Genomic DNA, 20,256 nt, shown 5'->3' on the forward strand with positions numbered 1-20,256 from the left:
TAGCTATTTGCTCTGTTTATTGGCTACTTTATTTTTTGGAGTTTCATGCAGACAGAAAGAAGCCACACAAAAAATGCAATTTCCAACTCTTCAAATTGACAAAAAGCATTTGCCCACTCTTTTCACTCGCACAGAAAGATTCAACGGTTCCATTGACATCTGAAAATTGAAGCATTTGATGTTTTTCCCAATGACAGAAAATCAAACAGTTTACAATTTAGCCGAAACACATTGCAAAGCCTCTACCGTGTTTTTCTATACACACGAAAACGACTCAGCAGAGCGTGTACTCGCAGTCGAGCAAACGGGAGAGTATCTCTTCACAGCTTGGCCGTTCGTTTGGCTCTGCCCAACAATCTCCAAATCCAGATGGAAACAAAGTCAGCAGTTATATAAGTAGAAGTTTATAGAAATAATTTAATAGCCGTTCAAAATAGTAGGCATTTTTTTAATAATGCATTTTGTTTAAAGAAGAAAACAAAATAGACGAAAAAAAATAGACGAAAAATGCAAGATAATAGTAGGCATCCAGTTCTAATTATTCTTAATTTCTGTTGCTATGAATACCTGAAATTAACTTGCCCAGTGGACCTTCAGGAATCTCCAAACGGGATCCCTCATTAGCAACAGCATAAACTACCTGAACCAGCAAAGAACCAAAGGCCCTTTAAACTCGGATGCATTTAAGAAAGAACCCTCAAATGACAAACACATGAACAGCATGTGATTACAAAATGGATGAAATCATGTGTACCCTTTCTGGCGGCACTCCTTTCCATGGTCTATTTAGTGTGCAAAGCTCCCACATTATCACCCCAAGGCTGAAAATATCACATTTTTCAGTGAACGGTTCATTGCGAATGAGTTCAGGGGCCATCCATTCTGGAGTTCCTGCAGATGAGGAGTCTCTCATAGGTGTCTCTGTCATTATTCTGGATAGTCCAAAATCACATATCTTAACAGTCGAATGTTTATTCACAAGACAGTTTGCACTTTTAAGGTCACGGTGAACTATCTTCATCCGATGGATGCACATCAACCCCCTGGTCGTTAGCAGAAAATTCAAGTCAGTAAACAGCATAATGCTGACTTCTAAATCAACCTGACAAATCTGCTTATGAATCAGAAAACACTCGTCATAATTTAATCTACTGGTCATTTGCAGTTGCATATGGGCTTTAAAAGGTAACAAGGATTACCGATGAACGGATGATCAGTATGGAATTTACGACTTAAAATTAATATGCAAAAAGATATCCAGCATCATTGCATATGAAATTTGAGAAGCACATTATCCCAAGACAATATTTCAATATCTTCAAGATAAAAGAAAAATGACCAGAAGTATTAGTAATGCATGCTTGATTTCACTCACCTCAACCTACTTTTATTCTAAAGGCAATGTTTCGATATCTTGCACAGTTATATCAAATTTCAGAGTTCTCTCTCTCTCTCTCTCTCTCTCTCTCTCTCTCTCTCTACCCACTAAGCTCAAGAATAGAGAGCAGGACAACACAAAACCGGCATCAAGGTCTCCTTCTCAGTCAAGCATGAACATAAATTCTGAAAATTAATAGATTCCAATTAAATAGTAAAAAATAGAATATCAAACCTTAAATTGAGGATGCACGTGAGTTAGTAACAGCAAATGAAACTATTAAATTTAGTCCTTCAAAGATGAGATCACAAATGGAATTTAGGTGTAAATACTATGAACATTCTAAAAGCACAGCTGGGAAAGCAGCTTAACCTTCAAACAATTTGACAAGTTAGGTTAGGCCAACACACCTGCATATATCATGCAACATTTTTAGCCTCCTCCGCCAACTAAGCCTCTTTTTCTGACTGCTCAAATGGATCATATAATACAGAGACCCCATCTCCATATATTCAGTAACCATTGACAAGTGAGGGGGCTTCACGCAAGCACCCAAGAATAAGATAACTGCAAGAACTAGCATCTCTCAATTCAGCAATGGTCACCAGCAGAAAAAGCAATAGAGTAAAAGGAGCTCTTAAACTTTCATTTGGCTATACGTTCAGATTAAAATTTCTACAAGTAGCCTCATAAATTAAAACCCAACAATTTCGACAAAAAAATAAACAGTTCCCTTTACTTGGGTTTGGTCTTGTTAATTTTAAATTTACAAGACATATTATGTTGATTGTCAATAGCAGTAATCTCAGATGAAAGAATATAAAATGTATTTTTAACAACAGTAGGAAAAGGGGAATACCATTGGGATGTCGAAGTCGGCTGGAAGACAACACATGCATAAACCCACAGAGGATCAAGTCAGAAAAATACAAGGATAGAATAAAACTAAAATAAACAACAGATTTGATAAGAACTGACCTAAGAATGGATATCTCATTGCAGAAGTCCTCCATGTTTTCAGCAGTTAGATCTTGCTCTAGAAAAACCTTGATTGCAACATCTGTTCCATTCCATACACCACGGAAAACTTCTCCAAAAAACCCTATAGGTGCAGCAAAAGAAACTTAATTCAACAGGAAAGCTTTTAGAAAGTGGAGTTAGAAATGAAATGTCCAAACTCCAAGAGAACAAATTTAAAGTTTCATTACTATTCTTTAATCATAAATATCGATTAGCTTGTTTGGTCACACAAATATAATTGTTCCATTTTTTTTAGTCTATTCTTTCTGATAAGTAGGCAATGATCTAAGTTTCATTTCCACAGTGCAAAGCATCTGAACACTGTTTGAGAGGACCTTCTAAAAACAAATTTTTATAGAACACATTTTAGGGAAATAATACCTACAGTAGCTATGCCTGGAATGCAACTGTAGCAGTACAAAGAGAGCATTTTCAAACTGAACATACAGTGAAATTAGAAAAATTTTAAAAATAAAAAAATAAAAAAAGAGAGCTTACCGATGCCAACACGAGTCCCAACAATTAATTCTGAGAAATCAATGTTCCATTCTTGGAATGGTAATAGAGGCTTATTATGGAACATGGGAGATTCAAGAACTTTGTTCCATGTTGAAACAAATTCATCATTCACATAACCTGAAGGTCCCCTTCTTTCTGATGTTTTACTCCTATATTCATGTGGAGATGATGGTAATGATATAGCCTTTTGGGAATTTATGTGGTCCCTTTGAAGAGTATATAAAGCAGACCTTCTACCAGATATTTCACCATGACCATCAAGATCAAAATTAGATACCTGAAATAGTACACAAAGTAGTTAACTATAAACAGGAAAGCTAGGAAGATGATTCAAAATACAGGTTACATAACTTCCATGTATCTTGCAAAGTTGCAAATTAATCTAACTTCTCATAACAAATATTGAAACCAAGAACTAACATTGAGAAAGAAACAACAAATGATACACAAGTGATTTCTTTCAAGCCTATCTTAAACTAACTTCCAGAAAACAAGTACAGACCACAATCTCTTTTAAGCTCTCTCTCTCTCTCTCTCTCTCTCTCTCATCAATGCTTAGGAAACACTGAAAAATAAAATGAAAATAAAGCATCTGTTAGAACAAAAGGACCACCCCCCCCCCAATCTTGATGAATATCTGCTACCAATACTCTTTTTTTTTTTTAATGAAAAAAAGGTTAAAATAAAAAAAAGAAAAAGAAGCAAATGTCAAACACTGTAAAGACATAATAAAAACTATTTCATTCAAAAGTAACTGGGCGAGCAAAGATACTCCTTAAAAATTCCTGCACATCATATCTCTATAGCTATTCCTGTCTTTCTACCTCCCAAATTTCTTCAAGGGCATTAACAAGAAGTGCAGCTAAGTTGATGGGAGACCATTGCCTAAATTATTTTCATTCAAACAAAAGGAAATATACAAACAGCAAACTAAAGGAACAGTTCATGATACAAGACTTATATAACCAGGAATACTTGCAACGTGATTTCCAGTCTCAACCACAGGATATCCATTGTTGCCACAAAAAAGTATCACAACTATATAAAAAATCATTTATTAGATATGCTAACTTATATCATTTCCTATCTCTCAAAAATGATTCCTGGTATCATGACCATATATTCATAATCGCCTTGCAGTGAGTTTCCACAAGAAGATCTCCGTATATCATCTTACCAAAAGAATGGCAACCCATCGAAGCAGATAGCCAAGGCAATATCATCTAACTGATTAAAAAATTCATGTGATATGCTACCCCATTTGAGCATCCATGTGCTTATAATCAGATCCCAAATCAAGCACAAATTTAACATGGTGCTGAACAGTGAATGTGATCTTGCAAAACAAGAAATGACAACCAAACCATATTGGCAGTGCACTTGGTAAATGCAGGGCCAAAGGGTGCAGTTATTAAGCCGTTCCACAGATTCAAAACCTCACCAAAATAATTAGCAAAAATGTTGTATGTCTAAATAAACATAAGGTCCACATGAACTACACTACACAGAACAAATTTTATGCAATGCCAAAGAAAACATCAATAATTTTAATGTAGTTTTTTCCATTACAAGAAAAGCATACATTTTTCTGGAGATCTGGACCATTGTCCTTGTCATCTAGAGAGCCTGCATATGACCTATCATCACCTCGCTCCCTCAAAAGCCGATTTTGCTTCAATGATTCATTCATTGCACGCACAGCCCTGCAATAATTCACGATATCCTGAATAATCTTTACATATAAGAACAAATTTTTTTTTTTTCAAAATTAATTAAATCCACGCTTAAGTTCTGTCAAGAAATAATGGAAAAACATCATGCGGCAGGATTACATTGTCATTGTACAGGGTCTTACAACCAATTTATGGACAAAAATACACATGTACTTTCTGTCGCAACCATCCTAACGTTTTGAAACATGGAAATAACTGGTTTACAAACTGTTTCATTAACTGACTAAAAAAAAACATTAACAAGGAAAAAGGTTCCATAGAAGGCTCTTTTAGGGAGAATCTTATGGAGAACCCTTAAAACGACAGAAGATGTTGATGAATAAATGCTTTTGGTCCAAATTGAGGTATAATTAGTGCAGCGCTTCCTTTTGCATTCTGGTTGGACCAAGAAGAATTGGGAACTCACCTATTCAGCCATGAATGCATGTTAGGCACCAGTAGATGCAGTGATGGATGAGTTGTGGACTTGAGAGGTTTGAACAACCCAATTCACTCAAATTTCAAACCTCAACTCCCAACTAGATGGGGCCAGCCATTGAAACCCTTTCCACCACTTAGCTATGACCAAACTTTTCTGTTAATTGTTGCAATAATCATTTTTACCTCTTCAATAGACTGGTTTCTTTCTTTCTTCTCCTCTCCTTTTTTCCCTTTGAGTTGCTTAATAAGATCTCTTCATCGTGTTTTGGAGGTCATAGGTTAAAATAAGAGAAGAAACTCCTTGCAAAGCACAGGGAAGGACCTATGTCTGACCTGATCCTCACTAGAACCCCAATGAGAAATGCCTTCTCCACTGCAAGTCTCCAACAATCTTTTTCTTGTCTTTCTTTATTCCTACTACTTCAACTTACTCATATTTCCATGTTGAGACAAGTTGGACACGATCAAACCATCTTAGTTGATCCACCCTTGACTTATTCTCAATAGGTGCCACGCCATTTTCCCATTATCTAGTCCATTATTATACTTCCACATCATTCTTAGATATTCTTATCTCAGTTATGCATAAATGTTTTCTTATGCCACTCAGCATGAACTTCATAAAGCATAGCCTAATCATTATCCTACAGAACTCACCTATTTAGCTTAACAAGGATTTTATTAATACATCATCATAGTCATGATCCATTTAAATCGTGCTTTTTCCATTCTATGAGCAATAAGATATATCTTCCTCATTTGCCAGGCTACTAATTTAGTGGTCAGGTGCCAGCCATATAATGCATGTGGTAGGAATTCAATCCTAGGTACTCCCCCTTCCCCTTAAAAGTTTCCCATACACAGAAAAACTAATATATATATATATATATATATATATATATATATAATCACACCAGATACCTCTGCTCAATCTAATCTTACATCTCCTCCATCCCAGGTTTCGTTGAAGTATTAGATATATTTTATTTTCAGTTGCAAATAGCAAGAAAAATTTATTACAAAAAAAGGGTGGGGGGAGGGAGGCTAAAAGGTGAAGCAGATTTTGAAGAAAAAGTCTTTTACAGCAATGATTTGGAGAGGAGTCCTCAATAGCATCTTGTACTGTACCAGTAACCTAAAAATGTCATTGCATAATTGCTTTTAATTTCCCAAAACCATTTTTTAAATTGATGACATCTACACATACAATCAAACTATGTCATCAAGCAAGATATTTGGTGTGAAAGAACTGAGTCTCAGCAAGCAAGATAAATGAAGCTTATTGCTCAAAATTACTCATTTGAGAAGATTATGTCCGCTAAGTTATTGTTGCAACATTTTATGAGCATAGCATTAGCGGAAATTTGAACTAACCTCTGCTTCCCTTAATAAATGCAAGTCCTTCTACATGCTCCATATTCCCCCTACATAGCCTCCTCTCATAACAAAAAATAAATAAAGTAAAAACTTACTGCCATCAGCCCTCCCTTCCCCTTATAGTTTACATTTAAATGATTTAAAAATAACATGAAAACTTGGCCTATTGCATGCTTAAAATGTCAAATCCATAAATATTATATGAATTCAGAGAAAAATGAAAATAATTCTACAAGTAAAACGATGAATGAAGATAAATAGATGTTAACACATTTCCTAACCCAATCCACAATGAAAATTTCACAGATATTTAGAGAACAAATAGACATCTTACCAAATTGAACCAAAAACAAAAAGAAGGGGTTGGGGGGGGGGAGGGGAGAGAGAGAGAGGCAATAATAAGAATAAGGGGGAAAAAATAAAAGAATGAGGACACAATAAATCAATTGCAACACTGTAGTTTCAAACATAATTTAAGGTTATCATTATTAGTAATGAAAATAGCATCAACCTTACGATATCATCGCCAATCTCTGGGGTCATGCTAATGCTTCTTCTTCTCATTCTACGAGCTTCTGATGTCGATGCACCCTCTGATCTGCAGCTACAAATAAATATTAGATCAGTTCTCAGCTTTGAGATAAATCATTGCCAAAAAAAGAAAAATAGCCGACCATGAAATTAGATGGAAGCAACTATCAACTATTTACTGTCCAGAGGAACTTAGTAAGTTCAACACAGGCACATGCTCACACAAACAAACAAAATAATAAAACGAAACCACTGAAATAATTTGTCCTGCATATGTATAAACTGTGTGATAATCTAATGTTCCTTGCACATAGTTAAGTAATAGGATCCAACAGGTAAGCACCTTGACGCAACTTCATCATCAGCATAATCTCTAATTGAGTGCCTGTCACCACTTAACATGGACCGCCCCCGCGCTCGAAATGAAGGATGCTCTGGACTACAAAAGCAGCTTATTATTATAATTATCATAACAACAACAACAACAACAACAATAACAATAACCGTTAATTTCAAAATTTAAACTACCCAGTGCAGGACAAAGAATAGATTCTTTTAGAAGTAAATGTAAGATTAGTTCACTCAAAATCATTGAACTTATCAAATTTCATTATGGTCAATAAATTTCAATTTGCATCATCAAAATCACTCCGATTTTGTTTCAGTAAGGTCACTTTCACTAAAAACTTTATGTGAGGATAAAATATAACAGCTCTATAGTCTATAGAACTGCACAACAGCATGTGAAATATCAGCGCATACATGTTGGACAGATAATGTACACCAGAAAGAACAGGAAGATTACTCTCTGGACATAACACACTTTAAAAACCACACAAATGTCAATACAATACAAAAAGGGTTTAAAAGAAACCTTGAACTAGCAGTCCGCTGTTCAGTAATGACCTTTTTCCGGCTACGTCTCCAAAAGGTAGTTGCAATATTGGGCTCACTGTGTGATAAGCTGGGAGAGGAAGGAAGAACAGGAACACCCACATTATGCTAGAAATCAAATAAAAAAAAATTTGAAAGAAAGAACAGATGGAAAAACTATCGTTACAAAAGCCATAATAGCAAGAAGGAAATTCTCAAGAAATGAAACCAAATATTACCTCAATTTCCTGTCAATACAGGCAGTAGATCGCAACATAATTTTTTGCAATGCAGGACCTGACACATTTGTAGCTGCCTCTAACTTCCTATGGAACTGAAGGCTCTCATCTTTTTCAGCACTGTGAAATAATAAACAGAGAGAAAGAATAATACATCTTAGCATCTGAACTCATACTAACAAAGAAAATCAAGTAACATAGGCTTAAACTATGAGTCAACACCATTTGCTAACCTGTCAGGATCCACTCTCTCTGAAAAGCCATACAGAGGACTGTTTGGTTCAAGTGGTGAATCACAGGAATCATTTTCCGCAGAATCACTCTCCCCTGCAGCTGAAATATGGGTCATAAAAATTGCCCTGGTTGACAGGGGTATTAACTGACCAGGAAATCGCATAAGATCAACCAGTAGTTCCACAGAATTCAACACAACTATCACAGACATGTGCTTGTATGAGTCCATGCACTCAGCAGTTCCATCATTCGGTAAACCCTAGTAAAAAATTTTAAAAATGTAAAAGAAAAGGATATAGCATTTTCAGATATCATATGAGATTTACCAATCATAAAATGTAAATGGCTACAAAGTCTTCCAGTGTAAGGAATTTCATGAGAGAAAGAACTTAATGATAATTGTTAAAGAATGTCAACCCCACCAGAGTCCTCATATATTTGTATTTCTAAATATAAGAGGAACCATAACTAATATAGGATTCCTAATTAGTATAATATTGTGTGTGTGTGTGTGTGTGTGTGTGAAAACTCACTTGAAAATCAGTGAGAAACTGAGAATCATCGTTTTCTTCATGGAATCAGAGAAGAATTAAAACACCTGCCCTGAAATCTCAAGAAAATTGGCCCTGTTCTTCAAAAAAACCCCAGCTGCCATTCTGGATCACCCATCCGGGTAAATTTCTTGGAACACTGCCCCTCCCATTTGGAAGCCCAGCTGCTGACAACGACAAGCCTACGGCTGAAATCCGGTACTGGATGAGGCATGTGTGACCTTCACGCACCATTCGTGTGTTATTGTTTTGATCCCACGTGCTGGCGCACATGGCGTTTTCGAACACCATCCGGAAGCCTTCCTTCTCCAGTGTTGCCTTGGTGTGTTGGGTGCAGTTAAAGGTCTGTCATTGGGTTCAAAGAATCTTTTTCTTTGATTTGTGTTTCAAGGCATTCAGGTCTCCTTTTTCAGATTCTCTCTTGGGATACCTTTTTGATTTGGGTTCCAAGGCACTTTGGGTCTCCCGTTTCAGAGATTTTTTTGTTGCTTTCAGTGAATGAGAGCATCTTTTTCCTAGGCTATTTGAGGACTGGTTTGATTTTCTGATATTTTTCTTGAAGAAATTATGGCTGAAGACAAGGGTGAAACTAAATCTATTCTTTCAGATGTAATTCTAGTGATGACTAAAAACATTGAACACAAGCTAAATGGCTCAAATTACTTAGAGTGGAGTAAAACGGTTCGGATTTACTTGCGAAGCATTGATAAGGATGACCATCTCACAAGTGATCCACCAAATGATGATACAAAGCAAGCTTGGCTACGACAAGATGCTTATTTGTTTTCACAACTTCGAAACTCGATTCACAGCTAGGTACTTAGTCTAATTAATCATTGTGAGTTTGTTAAAAAATTGATGAAATATCTGGAGTTTTTATATTCTGAAAAAGGCAATATTTCTTGCATATATAATATTTGTAAGGGCCTTTTATAAAGGCCTCTAACTTGTTAGATATCAAGAATGCTTTACTCAATAATGATCTGCAGGAGGGGGTGTATATGGAGCAACCATCTAGTTTTGTTGCTCAAAGGAGTTAGGGAAAGTTTGCAAGCTTTGAAAGTCCTTTTATGGCCTGAAACAAAGTCATCAGTCTTGATTTGGGAGATTTAGTAATGTGGTCTGAAGTTTGATATCCAAAAAAGTAAGTGTAATCTTTCGGTATTTTATAGGCAGTCTGAAGCTAGTCTAATTTTACTGATAGTTTATGTGAATGACATTATTATCATTGGAAGTAACTCCACAGGCATTCCATCCCTTAAATCCTTCCTCCAAACCAAGTTTCAAACAAAAGACTTGGTCTATTAAAATCTTTCTTGGGCATTTAAGTTATAAGAAGTAAGAAAGGTATCTTCTTGTCTCAAAGAAAATATATTCTTGATCTATTGGCAAAAATAGGGAAAATTAGATGCCGAGCCTTACAATGCATTAATGACTCCGAATTTGCAACTTGTAGCAGAGGATGCTAAGTTGTTTGCAGATCTAGAAAAATACAGGAGATTAGTGGGTAAATTAAACTACCCTACAATAACTCGTCTTGATATTACATGCTTAGTCAATATGGTGCATCAATTTATATCTTCCCCAACTATTGCTCATTAAGAAGTTTTGAAACAAATCTTGTGTTATTTGAAGAGGGCTCTAGGGCGAAGCTTATTATATAGTAATTTTTCATATGCAGATGCAGATTGGATTGAATCTAAGGCTAACACGAGATCAACTACCAAGTATTGTGTCTTTATTGGAGGTAATCTGGTATCTTCGAGAAGTAAGCAGCAGAGTATAGTCTTTCAATTTAGTGCTAAATTGGAATACAGAGCTATTATACAATCAATGTGTGAAATACTGTGGATACTTAAATTATTAGATGAGGTTGGCCTGATGTCCTCCCTGCTTGCATAATTGTAGTGTGATAATCAAGTTACTCTCCATATTGCTCCTAATCTTGTGTTTCACGAGTGGACCAAACATATGGAGATTGTTGTCATTTTGTTTGTAAAAAGATTCAATAGAAGACCATCCCAACAAAGACACATCAAAACTGGAGAGCAGTTATGAGATATGTTTACAAAAGCTTTGAATAGAGTTTGGGTTGAATACATCTATAACAAGTTGGACATAATTAACATTTACGCTCCAACTTGAGGGGGAGTGCTAAAGAACGTCAACCCCAACAGAGTCCTTGTATATTTGTATTTCTAAAGAGGAAAGGATTCCTAATTAGTATAATATATTAGTGCATGTATATATATATATATATATATATGAAAATTCATTTGAAAATCAATGAGAATCATCTTTTTCTTCAATACTCAACTCAACTAAGCCTTTATCCCAAAAATTTGGGGTCGGCTAATTTTCATCTTTTTCTTCAATAATTTAAAAAAAAAAAAAGAATAATGCACAATTTAAGCCACCAAGTGAAGTTAAAAGCTTACCACCATGAGACTACTTTCAAGACCTACAGTATCAGCTAAAACTTTAAACAAGATTGCTCGAGGACGGCATGACCCATGCTTTATTTGTCCAAGTAACTGAACACCTCGACTTTCAAACATGTGGGAGGTTTCTTCCAGTGAAGATTTTGCTGGACTTTCCACATTTGCTCTTTTATAAAAGTCAGATACCTGTAAATGCCACAATAGCAGAAAAAAATCAGAAGAAAAACAACTTAAAAAAAAAAAGTTGAAATCTCACTATCAGGAGTTGCAAAAATGGATATAGTAGATTTTCATCCCTGAATTGGCTGCAAAAATAAAGATTCTTAAGCTTATATTATAGCTTAATTACTTGCCAAAAAGGGGCAACTTACTACCATCTTTTTTCGGGTAAGTACAAAACAAGTCCTAAAGCATGAGGTTAGTTTCAATTTAGATCCCACTGTTTTTCACCATTAGGAAAAAAAGCTTTTTATTTTCAACAGCGAAACACTTTTTCTTAATTTTTCACTAAATACAAATGAAAATTGAAGAAGAAAAATGAGATCTATTATGATCAAAGTAGATGCACCCTAAGGCAAAATTTTTTGAACATCAAGTTACAGACATGAAGGAATTCATCATGATCAAATTTTAATCATAGTAAAATTGCACAATAGTCAAACAGCTACATGAACTCCTAATTCGTAACCTTAGAACAGAGCAAAGGCTACCAAGTTCTCACCAATCCAGCAATCTTTTTTATCATTGCAGCTGGATTTGAGTTCAATCCTTTGACTAGTGCCACAATCAATTGCTTCAGCATAGATAATTTTTTATCTTTCTTTGAATCTACAAAAATGATATCAGCCTTGAAACCCTCACCATCCAAAGCACGAAGCTCTTCTAAAGTTGGAATACTATCAAAGAGATCCTTTAGCCTTTTATCCTGTCCCCAATAACACACCAATTAGTAAACAATCAAATGACCTTGATGCTTCAAATCAAGCGGATAACCAATTAAAACAGGTTAAGGTGGGAAATGAAATATAACTAATAAGTAAGAACATGCCATGTATCTCATAACATCTGTCCTCTTTCAACAATATGGTAAGACATAATTTTTGGCAAATAAGAAAATCTTAAAATTTACTTTTCAATGTGGCAAAGCTACAAACAAATAAAAATATAGAAGAGGACAAACACTGTGAGATAGACTACCAATCTTATTGTAAATGCAAAAGATGTCCTAGAGTCATCCCACCAAATGGAACACTTAGAGGAGCTCCCATGTCAATCACTTTGAAAGATAATTGCTGCATGGTTCAATCATGAAAAATGAAATCAAAATATTTGAAATGTAAAAGAAACAATCAGTCTAGCTTTTCAAGATAGATGGATAGACATAGAGAGAGAGAGAGGGAGAGAGAGAGAGAGAGAGAGAGAGAGAGAGAGAGACAAATACAATTGTAACTCGTCTGCCCAAGCAAAACACAAAAGAAGATATCCATTACAAATTTTAAAAAAAAATGGAATCATTCAAAGCAATAATCATTGAATAACACTATCAATAAACAGATTTAAAAGAGAAAATTGAACTATTTTTTTTTCTTCACACCAATGTCACTTAAGAATAACTCAGAAAATTCATAATCCTACAAAAATTCATATGCAAGATCAAAGAGAGAGAATTGATCATTTCAGTCCTCACCGGTGTGACAGAGTAGAATCCATTTGGAATTTGTTCAGAAAGCATCCCAGTATTCCAAAGAATTTGTGATGCAGTCTGTGAAGATAAACCATCTTCCTCGTAATTTCTAGGCGATTCCTTATGATTCAAACTATCTTCTTGTGAAAGCAAAGAAACAGATTCAAATTTCTCCATAAAATCAGAACCCCACCACACAGAAGGCCCTTGTTCTGTTGGCCCCATGTCATCTTGCATTTCTTCCATGTTCTTAAATATTTGGGATGCAAAACCATTTCGGCCTCCTATCCTCACGCCATAAAAAATCTTCTCAAAGAGAAATAATTCTTAGACAACTAAGTACCGTACTAGAGACCTCTTCTGTTCCAACTTGTATAAGCTGGAGGCCATCTGACCTACAAAACCAAGACCAAAATCAAATTAGAGAGATTTCCAGAAATGAATACAAATCCACAGAGTAAATACGTCAAGAGAGTTAAAATTTTTAGCAAACCAAACACATAATGTCACTAAAAACATATCAAAAAGGATTCAAGAAGCAAACGGCATTAGTTCTCTCAACAACTCAACTCAACTCGAGTCTTTATCCCAAAAATTTGGGATCCGCTATATAGATTCTCATTCTCCACTCCAAACGATTTTGAGTTAAATCATTGGAAATGTGTAATACTTCTAGGTCATGTTGTACTACTCTCTTCCAAGTCAGTTTAGGTCTACCCCTTCTTTTCTTTCTATCTTCTAACCTAATGTGCTTTACTTGTCTAACTGGCGCTTCCGTATGTCTGCGCTTCACATGACCAAACCACCTCAATCTCCCTCCTCTCAACTTATCCTCAATTGGCACCACTCCTACCTTTTCTTTAATACTCTCATTACGGACTTTATCTACTCTATTATAGCCACTTATACACCTTAACATTCTCATCTCCGCAACTCTTATCTTAGACACATAGGACTCCTTCAATACCCAATACTCACTACCATATAACATGGCAGGTCGTATGGCTGTACAGTAAAATTTTCATTGCAACTTATTGGGAATTTTGCGATCACATAAAACTCCCGTGGCACATCTCCACTTCAACCATCTGGCTTTAATTTTATGACTAACATCCTCCTCACATCCCCCATCTACAGGAAGGATTGAGCTGAGATATTTAAAGTGATTACTTTGGGACAATACCACTCCATCCAAACTAACTCATTCCCCATCACCAGTTCGGCCTTCACTGAACTTGCAATGCATGTATTCTGTCTTCGTTCTACTTAACTTAAAGCCCTTTGACTCTAGAATACTTCTCCAAAACTCTAGCTTTCTATTGACTCCTTCTCGCGTCTCATTTATCAGAACTATATCATTCGCAAACATCATGCACCAAGGGATACTCTCGTGTATATGTTTCGTCAATTCATCTAAAACTAATGTAATAAGGTAAGGGCTTACAAATGAACCTTGGTGCAATCCGACTGAGATAAGAAAATCTCTTGTATCCCCTCCCACTGTGTGCACAATAGTAGTTGCTCCTTCATACATATCTTTCAACACTTGTATGTACCTAATAGACACCCTCTTTTATTCTAACAGTCTCCATAATACATCTCTTGGAACACTATCATAAGCCTTCTCTAAATCGATAAAAATCATGTGTAGATCTTTCTTCACATCTCTATATTTCTCCATCAAGCTTCTAATAAGAAAAATCGCTTCTATAGTTGAAAGACCAGGCATGAAGCCAAATTGATTGGAAGAGATAGAAGTGTCATGACGTAGTCGATATTCCACAACTCTCTCCCACAACTTCATAGTATGGCTCATGAGTTTAATTCCCCTATAGTTTGAGCAACTCTGTATGCCTCCCTTATTTTTAAAAATAGGTACTAAAATACTCTTCCTCCTCCATTCATCAGGCATTTTCTTTGAGTTTAGAATCTTATTAAACAATTTAGTTAACCATGCCACTCCCACATCTCCCAAACACTTCCACACTTCAACTGATATTCCATCGGGTCCACAGGCTTTACCCACTTTCATTCTCTTTAGTGCTTCCTTTACTTCTAAAGATCTAATCATTCTAATATAATTCGCATTCTTTTCTATTGCTCTGTATTCTATATTCATGCTATTACCATTTTGACTATTATTAAAGAGATCATCAAAATAATTTCTCCATCTTTTTTTAATGTCCTCATCTTTCACCAACACTTTTTTCCTTCTTTATCCTTAATGCACCTAACTTGATTGAGATCTTGACATTTCTTTTCTCTCCTCCTTGCTAATCTATAAATATCTTTCTCCCCTTCTTTAGTTCCAAGTTTCTCATGTAACTTTTCAAAGGCCTGCGCTCTTGCTTAACTGACTGCCTTTTTTGCCTTTCTCTTTGCTATCTTGTACTGTTTATATGCCTTATTATTATCACACTTAGGTAATTTCTTATACCATTCCCTCTTTCTCTTCAATGCCTTTTGTACTTCCTCATTCCATCACCATTTCTCTTTTGAGGGTGGTCCATGTCCTCTAGATTCTCCAAGTACTTTTCTAGCTACTTCTCTGACCTTTGATGTCATCTGTATCCACATACCATTGGCCTCCATATCCAGCTTCCATGCTTCGAACTCGAGAAGCTCATTTTTGAACTTCACTTGCTTTACTCCTTTGAACTCCCACCACTTTGTTCGAGCTACACTATTTCTTCTAACCTTACTTGAATTGTTCCTAAACTTAACATCCAAGACCACTAACCGATGTTGACTTTTTAAAGCCTCTCCCGAAATGACCTTGCAATCCTTGTATAGAGCTCTATTTATCTTCCTAATTAAGAGAAAGTCAATTTGGTTTCTATGTTGTCCACTTTTGAAAGTCACTAAACGTGACTCTCTTTTTATAAAGTAGGTATTTGCTAGTATTAGATCGTATGCCATAGCAAAATCCAGAATGCTTTTTCCCTTCTCATTTCGACTGCCAAAACCAAAACCTCCATGAACATTCTCATAACCTTGCCTATCACTTCCTACATGCCCATTCAAATCTCCACCGATAAAAACATTCTCTTCATTCGATATACTTTGCATTAGATCATCTATATCTTCCCAAAATTTTTATTTACTCTCACTATCTAGTCCTATTTGTGGGGCATAAGCACTAACTACATTTATTGTTTCTCCTTCTAGTACTAGCTTTATTACTATAATTCTATCTCCTACTCTTTTCACAACTATTACAGTATCTTTCAATATCCTGTCTATGATTATGCCCACTCCGTTCTTATTTCTCTCCTTTCCGGTAAACCACAGTTTGTACCCTAAATTACCCACTTTCTTACTTTTCTCTCCTACCCATTTAGTCTCCTGAATGCAAGCAATATTCACCCTTCTCCTTTTCAAGGTATCTACAAGCTCTATTAATTTTCTCGTAGGTGATCCAACATTCCAAGTACCAACCCTGATTCTCCTCCTATCTTGTTCTTTCCTAATTGTTCTCCTTCTATGATATCTTCTATTATTCTCTATGCCTATCTTGTGTTCGGTTCCACTATCTGTTCTACTATCTATCCTATGGACTAATTTCTTTACCCACACCAGTCCATGATGTGGAAACCCTTGCTTATTTAACACCACACCCGGGCGCCGGCATAGCGCGTCGCTTTCGGTGAATGCCCTACGCCCTTGCATATTTCTCACTACACCCGGGCTCCAATGTAGCGCGTCGTAAATAGAGGACGCTCCAATGTTTATATCATTTGAATCCATATAATAAGGTATGACGAAATTTTTACACTAATTGTCACCTACTGCAACCCTCCTCCTTTATCCAGGCTTAGGACCGGCTAAACATAAACTACTTAGGCGGAGTAAGATCAACAAATGCAATAAAACAAATCAATGAGTAAGATCATGTTCTCTATTTTATGATCCAACTTGAAAGTTTGAAAAGGGATTTCATTATTCAAATTATGAAAGATTAAAAGGGCATAACACACGTTTATTATCATCCTCCCTTTAGGAGATTTCTGTGTTAAAAAACATAGTCCATGTAGATTTTGAAAATGCATCTCCAAAAAATAAAAGGAAATTATTTTTAGTAAGTTTATCTAAAGATCAAAAAGAATAATTTATTTGACTTGTCCAAAATGTTTCAGTTAAGGGAATGGCATAGAGGGAAATAGTATTTCCCCACTGAGAAGAGCACCAATTTGAAGTTTCATAATTTACATAAACTTGGAAACTTTTAAAAGGAAAAATAATTCAAAATCAACAATTAATATAATAGAAAAGTTGTTGGTTTTACACTTTTACTTAAATAAAAGATGTTTCATATGTACGAAACAACAGTTCACAAAAGCTTACTGACTTCAATTGTTCATTCTAATCACCCTGAACTCAAACTTGGGACCTTGCCAAGTTCAGAGGTGCACCTACCACTAGGCAAAGTGTTGTGTAATTATTCATTTTAATTATACTTAATCATGCATATTGACACTGCTCAAATTCAGATTTAAAACCCTCAGTATTTCCTTTTCATCTTTCATGATCAACATGTACACAAGCAACTGCCTTGGAAAACCAAATTTCTGCATAGGAATTTTTTTTTTTTAATTCAAAGGAAAAGGAAGCAGGATACCAAGCCCTTGATTTACTATGAGACGGGCACTCTATCACTGAGCTACTATCCATTTAGTTCATAAGCACTTTATCCACAATGGGAGAAAAAGTACAGAAGAAAAAGAGCATCATTAAGTTATCATGTTATGTAATTGATAAATGACCAGTCAATGGAACTACAACACAAGTACCCACACGAGTCCTTAATAGAAACCTATAGAAAAGGCTGCATCAAAAGAAACTACTAAGATCAACCCTTATCCTCCAATGCATTACGGTACTATTTGTTGCATTATAATTTGCAACATAAATCCTCAACAAGCTTTCCTTGGTACATTAGACAAAAAAGCTAGCATCCAATCAAACTCAAGTGTCCACAGATACATGATCATTCTTCAAAATAACCAATCTATGCAACCATTGCCGACTATATTTAGATTGTCTCCTGCCATTTCCCCAAAGTAAAATGTTAACCCAAACACCCTCAAATGACAGATCAACATTGCATTCAATTCAATCCACAACAACCACGTACAACACCATAAACCCTAAGCACTGATTTAATCTAAAAGATACAGCTTTAAGCTCTTACAAGGATATCTAATTAGAAAGCCTAATCAAAAGGCCCCAAGAGCTATTAAATTAGTAAAATTCAAATGAAATAATAAAATTAGATCCAACTCTTTATTACGAAAGAACGCAGCTGCACAACACTTCACCTAAGCTACTTCGAATCAGCTAAAACCATTCCCAAATTACACTACACAGCCAAACCATCTCTCTGAATAATAAATGGAAAAAGAAACACAATCAGTTCACATAAATTTCCAAAGGAACGAATCACAAATCAAGCTGGCGATTTGATTGCAATCAAAATCAATCCTCTCCAAAAAAATTAAAAAAAAAAAAACAAAGGAGCCAAAATTTGAACCAAAAAAATACAAGAAAGGATCAAGCAGGAGAAGAAAGAAGAGTTACCACCAGCAGATCCAAGCATTAGAATCCCCAGCTCGTCCTCCAGCCAATACCATTTGAATCTCAAATACGACTCATCCCTACATCACTTTTCCTTCTTTTCCGATAAAAAAAAGAAAAACAAATACGTTCCCTACGTAATAATAATATTTATATATAAACAGAGAGAGAGAGAGAGAGAGAAGGGCAAGGGACATTAACGAGGAATTGAGAAAGAGAGGGAGATAGGGATTCGATTTTTGTCTTAATATTTTTCTTTTTCTTGTGTATTATTTATTAGCGTACATTAATAATAAAAGTAAAAAATAATTTATACATAAAAAATATATATTTTTTAATAAAATATTTTTTATAAAAAAAAATATTATTTTATTATAACATTAAACTAATGATATATGCTTTTATATGTACATAAAATTATTAAAATTTATAAATTATTTTAAAAACAGTAAATTATTTTTCAAATGATTTTATTTTTTTTAAGAAAATATTTTTTATTTATTTATTTTTCTGAATATTTTAAATTAAAAAATAAATGAACTCTAAATATGAAATGAGGTTTGATAAAATAATGCAAAGTTTGTAAAGATTTTAAAAGTTTATATTTTTTAAACACATAACGTTTAAAATAAATTTCTTGAGATTCTTAGTAAAATTTTCAATTTTTTTATTTTTATTTATTAAACTTAATGAATTAAAAATGATTTATTTAAAATTTTTAAATGTTTTGTAAAAAAATTATAATATTAAAAAATATAAAAAAATTACTTTAAATATTTTATTTCATTTGATCTCCTCCAAATATAGTTGATAATTATTTTGAAAAAAAAAATCATCTTCTTCAAAAAGGAAAAAAAAATCATCTTCTTAAAAAGAGCTAATAATATGTTTAATCAAATGGTACATTGAAATTTAAGATTTATCTCTAAAATTATATTTTCTTTATTTCTTAAAATTAAAAATTTTAATTTCTATTTTATTAAAATATAAAATATAGAATTTTAACATATTAAAGTATTTATATAAGAATAATAATAATAATTTAAAATAAAAATAAATTTTAACATTATAAGTTCAAACATATTTTATTTTAAAAATTATAAAGTGAAATATTTTATAATAAAAATAAAATAAAAATTTATTAAAATTTAGCAGACTAATAATATTATATAATTAGAAATCAATATATATAAATTTTATTGAAAAATTTAAAGTATGTGTAATTTTTTTTTTTTACAATTAAAGGGGTGTTTAACTGTTTATAAATAGATTTTCATTCCTAGTTCAAAAAAATATGTTTACTTATTATAAAAATTAATTAATTGATGAAATGAGGAAAGCAAGGAGATTATTTTATGAGAGGGTGGAGAGTCACGTGTATGAGAGCCGAGTATTTGGGAACTCCCTCCGACAGCCAGCTAGCATCTTCGGATTGCGGGTTCCTCACCCAACATTCACACTTCCGTCCGCGTGAAACAACCCTTCCATTTTTATTTTTCTCTTTTTATTTTTCCATTTTTTTACTAATTATAAAATAAAAAAATCTGTTAAATTTTTTAAAAAATAGGTAAATCATTTTATTTGATGCAAAATAAGTAAATATTAAAAAATAATATATTATTTTAAATTTTCACAAAATTAAGGTGAATATGTGACAGAACGGGATCACGATTAACAACCTT

At 34.2% G+C, this 20,256-nt stretch overlaps 1 protein-coding gene across 5 annotated transcripts; it reads right to left on the reverse strand.

Moving 5' to 3' along the window:
• Positions 1-95: 95 nt before the first annotated feature.
• Positions 96-18,829, reverse strand: LOC110654244 (serine/threonine-protein kinase EDR1). Of its 5 annotated transcripts, none has more exons than XM_021810165.2 (17): positions 18,581-18,829; positions 13,004-13,395; positions 12,038-12,241; positions 11,314-11,502; positions 8,324-8,583; positions 8,091-8,210; positions 7,853-7,942; positions 7,322-7,417; positions 6,959-7,051; positions 4,500-4,620; positions 2,897-3,194; positions 2,357-2,480; positions 2,238-2,257; positions 1,789-1,954; positions 755-1,043; positions 568-640; positions 96-357 (listed from the first exon to the last, which is right to left on the reverse strand). In XM_021810165.2, exons 2-17 carry the CDS (start codon positions 13,244-13,246, stop codon positions 275-277), a joined length of 2,469 nt encoding a protein of 822 aa, XP_021665857.2. In that variant the 5' UTR covers positions 13,247-13,395; positions 18,581-18,829; the 3' UTR covers positions 96-274. The 5 variants fall into 5 exon arrangements, with proteins under 5 accessions (XP_021665857.2, XP_021665856.2, XP_021665860.2 ...); XM_021810164.2 differs by having other exon boundaries at positions 18,578-18,829; XM_021810168.2 differs by having other exon boundaries at positions 1,789-1,945; positions 6,959-7,045; positions 18,578-18,828.
• Positions 18,830-20,256: the final 1,427 nt, after the last annotated feature.

This window comes from Hevea brasiliensis, chromosome 16, assembly GCF_030052815.1.
Source record: "Hevea brasiliensis isolate MT/VB/25A 57/8 chromosome 16, ASM3005281v1, whole genome shotgun sequence".
NCBI lineage: Eukaryota > Viridiplantae > Streptophyta > Magnoliopsida > Malpighiales > Euphorbiaceae > Hevea > Hevea brasiliensis.

Excerpts from the sequence above, each read along its gene's own strand:
- LOC110654244 (XM_021810165.2), bottom strand. The coding sequence starts at position 13,246 with ATGGAAGAAATGCAAGATGACATGGGGCCAACAGAACAAGGGCCTTCT. Across the intron at positions 11,503-12,037 it reads TAAAAAAGATTGCTGGATTG|GTATCTGACTTTTATAAAAG; the intron begins GTGAGAACTTGG and ends TGGCATTTACAG. Across the intron at positions 4,621-6,958 it reads ATTGGCGATGATATCGTAAG|GGCTGTGCGTGCAATGAATG; the intron begins GTTGATGCTATT and ends GAATTATTGCAG.